The 7014-nt window shown below is 44.6% G+C and overlaps 1 protein-coding gene across 1 annotated transcript in view; it reads left to right on the forward strand.

The window, feature by feature from the left end:
* ulk2 (unc-51 like autophagy activating kinase 2) overlaps nt 1–7014 on the forward strand; it is a 70154-nt gene that overhangs the window by 8053 nt on the left and 55087 nt on the right. Inside the window, exons 2-3 of the mRNA XM_083637938.1 lie at nt 1340–1432; nt 1590–1631. Coding sequence (XP_083494064.1) covers nt 1340–1432; nt 1590–1631 — 135 coding nt within the window. The remainder of the gene's footprint in view (nt 1–1339; nt 1433–1589; nt 1632–7014) is intronic.

The raw sequence follows: 7014 nt of genomic DNA on the forward strand, positions 1-7014 counted from the left end.
AAAATAGATCTCTTCTGTCACGTAGCGTTTCTCGTGTAAAGTAGGCTGCCTGCCTGCGCTGCCTTCCAGCTGTCAGTCGAGTGCGTCGTCATTCAGCGTGACAGGGTGGCCTCTATCTCTGTCTGTGTGACAGGGTGGCCTCTATCTCTGTCTGTGTGACAGGGTGGCCTCTCTCTCTCTGTCACAGGGTGGCCTCTCTCTGTCTGTGTGACAGGGTGGCCTCTCTCTCTCTGTCACAGGGTGGCCTCTCTCTCTCTGTCACAGGGTGGCCTCTCTCTCTCTCTCTCTCTGTCAGAAACCCAAGTTAGCTCGTATTATCGCAACGGCTAAGATTTCCTCCATCCTAGCTGCCTCACACACACACAATGATGCTGACAATACAACTGCAGCCAGCTGGCTCGGCTTTTTACACAACACACACACACACACACACACACACACACACACGCACACACACACACACACACACACACACACACATGCACACACACACACACACGCACACACACACACACACACACACACATACACACACACACACACACACACACACACACACGCATAGACACACACACACACACACACACACACACACACACACACACACACACACACACACACACACACACACACACACACTTGCACTTGGCATTAAAGGACAACCACCTGAACACAGGACACAAAATAGCTCCTGCAGTCTATTGAGACTGAGCCATCAGAGCAGATTATCCTGCATGATGATGATCAGCAGATAAAGGCTTTAAAAAGACATATCGGCGTCGGCCCAAAAGGAACATTTCTATCGATGGGACAGGCGGATAAAATGACGCTATAATTAATTATGCCCAAATGCTCGATGTGGAGGTCAAATGAGCCTGGCTGGTTGTTGTGGCTATTGTCTCAGGAGAGAGAGCATCGTCCAAGCCTGTTTCAGTGGGATGAATCTTACAGTTTTGTTTGAAAGAAAATGTTACATAAATAAATGAATAAATATATATGGCATGTTTTACATATTATCTAATTTAATAAAGTAGTTTTCTTATTTTGCCTGGTGAATGTGTACATTTTGAAAAGCATTGTATTTTTGTCTGCATCTGCCAGTGGGCCATCAGGATAAGAGTAGACATAATAATGTGTTAATTCCACTACAGGAGAGACTTGATGGTTTCTGAAAAGTCTGCATAAATCAGCATCGGCAATCTGTCAAAAGATTTGGAAAATATCTGCATATTGGTTATCGGCAAAAAAAAGAATCCAATATCTTGCATGGATCCCTAAAGAGATGCATCTAGAATTGTTTTAACGACCTTATTTTCTCCCTCTGTCCTCCACTCTGTAGAAGACAGATTGGGAGGTGGCCATCAAGAGCATTAACAAGAAGAACCTGTCCAAGTCCCAGATCCTTCTTGGCAAGGAAATCAAAATCCTGAAGGTGAGCATGACACTTCATTGCTTCTCACTTCTCATCTCCTGACCTGAACCTTCTTTGATGGAGCGCGGCCTTGACTTTGTCCTCAGACATGTCCAGGAAAGTGATCACCTCAGCTGGAGTTAATGGTGCCTTGTTTTTCTGCTCTGTGTTTACCCAGGAACTTCAGCATGAGAACATTGTGGCACTTTACGATGTCCAGGTACGTTCTTATCTTTTCTGCATTGAGATAAGCCTGAAGCCCTCATCAGTGTTTCTATGTACCTGTTCACTGGTTCATGTTCTTTTTCAAACATTCAACATGAGCGCCTGGTATATAGTCACACGGCATCTGATTCTGTGCTACGCTATTTCTCTAAGTTACACCCGGAAGAAGTGTAAGCTACGTCGGAAATAGAATTCACAGACGTCCCTCCGCAGTTTAGCTGCAAGGGATAGCCGCATTACTTTGCTGAGGTCTCAACAACCGGGCAACGAATTTCAAAACCGGTGGCGCCATTGAAATCAGCGTGACTCGTACTCTAGCTAGCTAACCATCTGGTGTTTCAGTCACGTCAGTGGTATTTTGAGCCCGACGTATCATAGTACAGCAACAGGCAACGAGCGGGCTTACCTAACGTAGCTAACAGCTAGCTAGCTAGTTAACACATTCACTGCCAGCCGTTTTTCAATACTGTAGTTAGCTTCTGCCAAGGTTTTTTTTTTAGGATTTTGGCTCATCTTTCAAGAGCCGAGGATTCGTTTCTGTTAGGATTTTGTGAACACACAATATCTCAAAAGAACTAATAGAATGTGTGCTTTCTCTGTCTAAAAGAGTTAGTTTGTAGAGTTAGTAGTTATGTAAGCATTAGCAGTTGAATACAGCATGGTTTCAGCGTCTGAAAATTTATTCTGAGATAAACGGCTTTTTGTGAAATTCGATAGAACAGTCACTTTAACCATTCATTTTTGGCATCAGTAAGACGTCAGACATCTAAACAATAGTTTTGAAAAGTAATTTCCTCCATAACAGCAGGAAACCCCCCTCTGCTTCCAACTCCTCCCTCCGTGGGCGTTCTCCTCCGCCCTCCTTGGCTCTGCAGCGGGTCTGTGACAAACGAGTTGCTGCTGCCTGGCTGCTGCCTGGCAGTCTGGATGGGGCTCGCTGGATGGGTTTCGCTCGTTTCTTGGCGTTTCGCTTGAGAGCTCTGATGAAGCTCTTGCGATTCTGGGCTTATTTATGGTGCGTGTTTCAAAGTGTGCATCCAGTCTATTCTTGGAACCCCCCACCATTGCCACCGCTGTGCGTCAGCGCGAAAGTGAAAGCGTTTTCGCCATCCATTTTACAGTATGAGAACGGCTTCCTCGCGCTTTTCCCTCCAGTTTTGGCTCGCCTCTTTCTACTCTGGAGAGACATGTCGCCACTCAGTGGGTCGGTAAAATAGATTATACACATTCAATACCTCCAATATTGGTATAGGAGACGTAAAAGGGTTAGATCAACGTCCCACCGTCAAAAAAAAAAATCAATTTTTTTTACGTAAAAACACGTCATTGGCAGTCAACCGTTGGATTTTGTTTGACGTAAAAACACGTCATTGGCAGTGAACGTGTTAACATGGGGGGAATGCCTACTGCCCCCGACGCCTAGTGGCCATTCAAGGAACTACAGCTTTTCAATTCACTTCCGCATCCTCAGAGGGAAGGGGGTGGGCTTGCCCACTTGAACCTGGAAATCGAAGACGGCCGTCCAAAAGGCAACTTTTTACGCCCTCCAACCACCTCAACCGCAACACCCTTACTGGCCTCCGCACTATTTCAATAGCAGACTCTATGACATGTATAATGTTAATAATATACTGCACACATATCTAGAAACGTGATATTCTACATATCCGTGGATTGCAGACACGTACATTGCTGACATTTTATTCTAGCGACCAGGCTGCAAATGTAAACACTTTCATGAACTCGTGGCATCACATAGCATAGATAGTTTTTTGTCAAAAAATATTTGGCGAACAGTGTGGCTAATCAACATTGTCAGGGCATGACTCAGAAAAATATAAAATAACTTAAAAATGACAAAATACACTGGAGAGGGGCTTGAACTGGGCATTAAGTAATCTATGACTTTTGACAATCACGGAATTACGACAACATCAACTGGTGTGGCATCATGGAGTTAGTGCTCTGTATTGGAGTGTGGCCGATCTAGAATTGATCGTACCTTTTTGGTTAATCAGGATTATTTGCCAGGGAGATGGCGGCCAGCATTGCTAGATGAGAACAATAAGCCTCTCCATTAGCGGTTGTTCATCGTGTGTGCTCAGCTTAGCGCTGGTCCAGACAGGCAGCAATGTCCATGGCCTTCACAGCCTTTGGACAGGTTGTTAGTTCAGACTGTCGTCTTATCTTTTGCAGGCATGTGCAGAATAACTCCAGCTATTCTCAGTGTAAACATGTGTAGGCTTAGTATGTATAGCTCCACGATTGTCTGTCTGAATCTCCTGAGTTGGGTGGAAGAGACGGAGCGAGAGGGAGGCAGGCAGGCCAGGCAGAGCTGCTAAAGTGATGAGAAAGCAGTTCCCACATGATGGCAGTACTTCCTGTGTTTGTGTAAGCCTCCCACAGGGACCATGCTGATCACTCCATCCAGCTCTCTCTCTCTTCATCCTTCCATCAGGACCTCTGATGTAAGAACCTCTCCTCATCCCTTCATCAGAGCCTCTGATGTAAGAACCTCTCTCAGAGGCAGAGAGCTGATCACTCCATCCAGCTCTCTCTCCTCATCCCTTCATCAGAGCCTCTGATGTAAGAACCTCTCTCAGAGGCAGAGAGCTGATCACTCCATCCAGCTCTCTCTCTTCATCCCTTCATCAGAGCCTCTGATGTAAGAACCTCTCTCAGAGGCAGATAGCTGATCACTCCATCCAGCTCTCTCTCCTCATCCCTTCATCAGAGCCTCTGATGTAATAACCTCTCTCAGAGGCAGAGAGCTGATCACTCCATCCAGCACTCTCTCTTCATCCCCCATGTGCCAGAAATCCAGATTTTAGATTGAGATTCTTTTGCACATTACATAGCCTACATTGGAAGTAACAGTAAGTATAGGTTTAGTTTGTGATGTGTGTGTGTGTGTGTGTGTGTGTGTGTGTGTGTGTGTGTGTGTGTGTGTGTGTGTGTGTGTGTGTGTGTGTGTGTGTGTGTGTGTGCGTGCGTGCGTGCGTGCGTGCGTGTGTGTGTTATGCTGTGTGTTGCCCCTCTCTCTGTGACTGTAGAAATAGTCTGCTGTGTCGCAGCCCTTCAGAAACAGACCAGGAACTACATTAGCAGCTGCTGCTTTTCTTGGCTTCTTTTTGGTTGTAGTTATTGATCTTGCCTGTATATGGCTCTTTGTATCAGTGCTCTCTCTCTGTGTATATGGCTCTTTGTATCTCTGTGTATATGGCTCTTTGTATCAGTGCCTCTCTCTCTGTGTATATGGCTCTTTGTATCAGTGCTCTGTTTACCCGTCCTGCTCTGTCTCCAGCACCCCTTCCTCTGCCTCCCCTGTTGGCACCTGCCCAGGCAGGCAGCCTGAGCAGCTGCTGGCTGCTCAGAGGCACACGTGCCGTGTGACTGAGTTTACCCAACAGACTGGCTTCTCTCGTCAGTTAAAAACCACACCGAATAGCCTCGGCATGTATTGACTCTATGTCCTGCTGAGCTGCTCTCTTGTGTCATTTTTAAATAAGTCAGTGTTATTTGAAAGAGGATCAAAAGAAGCGAAACCAAGCTCAATTCTGTTTTGAAAGAGATTGCATTTTTTTCTGCTTTATTCTCACTTCTGTGGTCCCAGTCCATCTTTCAGAATTTTTTGTTTACTTACCGCTATTTGAACGAGAAATGCCTTCCGATCAGAATCTGATCGATTTAATCGCGGCTCATTTTTCAAGCGCTATCCTTTGAGCTAATGTGAGCACCATTACAAAGCCTTGTTCATCTGTTAGCCCGGTGTGGTTCTGCTCGTCTGGACTCTCAAAGGCTCTGTTGAGCAGGCCAGATCTTCACAGCTGGTGTACCCTGGCCCGGCCCACGCCTCTTTTCATCTTATCAATAAACGTGGTCAATAAACTTGCTATAAGAAACAGCCTGTACACAAGGTTTGACTTTAGCACACAGGGTGTGTTTATAGTGATCTGATCACATATGAACACAAGAATCAAGCTTTGACTTTAGCACACAGGGTGTGTTTATAGTGATCTGATCACATATGAACATCAGAAACAAGCTTTGACTTTAGCACACAGGGTGTGTTTATAGTGATCTGATCACATATGAACATCAGAAACAAGCTTTGACTTTAGCACACAGGGTGTGTTTATAGTGATCTGATCACATATGAACATCAGAAACAAGCTTTGACTTTAGCACACAGGGTGTGTTTATAGTGATCTGATCACATATGAACATCAGAAACAAGCTTTGACTTTAGCACACAGGGTGTGTTTATAGTGATCTGATCACATATGAACATCAGAAACAAGCTTTGACTTTAGCACACAGGGTGTGTTTATAGTGATCTGATCACATATGAACATCAGAAACAAGCTTTGACTTTAGCACACAGGGTGTGTTTATAGTGATCTGATCACATATGAACATCAGAAACAAGCTTTGACTTTAGCACACAGGGTGTGTTTATAGTGATCTGATCACATATGAACATCAGAAACAAGCTTAGACTTTAGCACACAGGGTGTGTTTATAGTGATCTGATCACATATGAACATCAGAAACAAGCTTTGACTTTAGCACACAGAGTGTGTTATAGTGATTTGATCACATATGAACATCAGAAACAAGCTTTGACTTTAGCACACAGGGTGTGTTTATAGTGATCTGATCACATATGAACATCAGAAACAAGCGTTGACTTTAGCACACAGGGTGTGTTTATAGTGATCTGATCACATATGAACATCAGAAACAAGCGTTGACTTTAGCACACAGGGTGTGTTTATAGTGATCTGATCACATATGAACATCAGAAACAAGCTTTGACTTTAGCACACAGGGTGTGTTTATAGTGATCTGATCACATATGAACATCAGAAACAAGCTTAGACTTTAGCACACAGGGTGTGTTATAGTGATCTGATCACATATGTGGAAAAAGCAGACACATTCCTCTGAGTTCATTTGAAAGGCAGAGACCAGTTTGGAAAAGCTCTGTGTTTGGATCTCAGGCTTTGTCATGAGACTAGGTTGTGTTATCGTGGTGCTTTGCCTTTTTCACTGGCTACAGCTACAGGCCTGGGTGTAACTGTCCACTGATGAGTTAAAGGAATACAAGAATATGTCACATTTTGAAGCAATCTGTCCGACTGGGTTTATTTGTAGTGAGCCTGGAGTAGCGGAGCGTCTGTATGTCAACTCCTTCCTGTGGATGTTAAAGAGCCTGAGTTGAAAACGACCATGCTTGGGGTGAGATAGAAGGGGCTAGTTATACATAGATGGTCATTTTGCATCCCTTGATCTACTGAACAGAAGGTTTGGGTTGAGCATGTCTTGAGCATGTCTTCGGCATGTCTTCGGCATGGTGTGAACCAGGGTTTATTTTC

This window comes from Poromitra crassiceps (assembly GCF_964638095.1).
Source record: "Poromitra crassiceps genome assembly, chromosome: 5".
NCBI classification, from domain to species: domain Eukaryota; kingdom Metazoa; phylum Chordata; class Actinopteri; order Beryciformes; family Melamphaidae; genus Poromitra; species Poromitra crassiceps.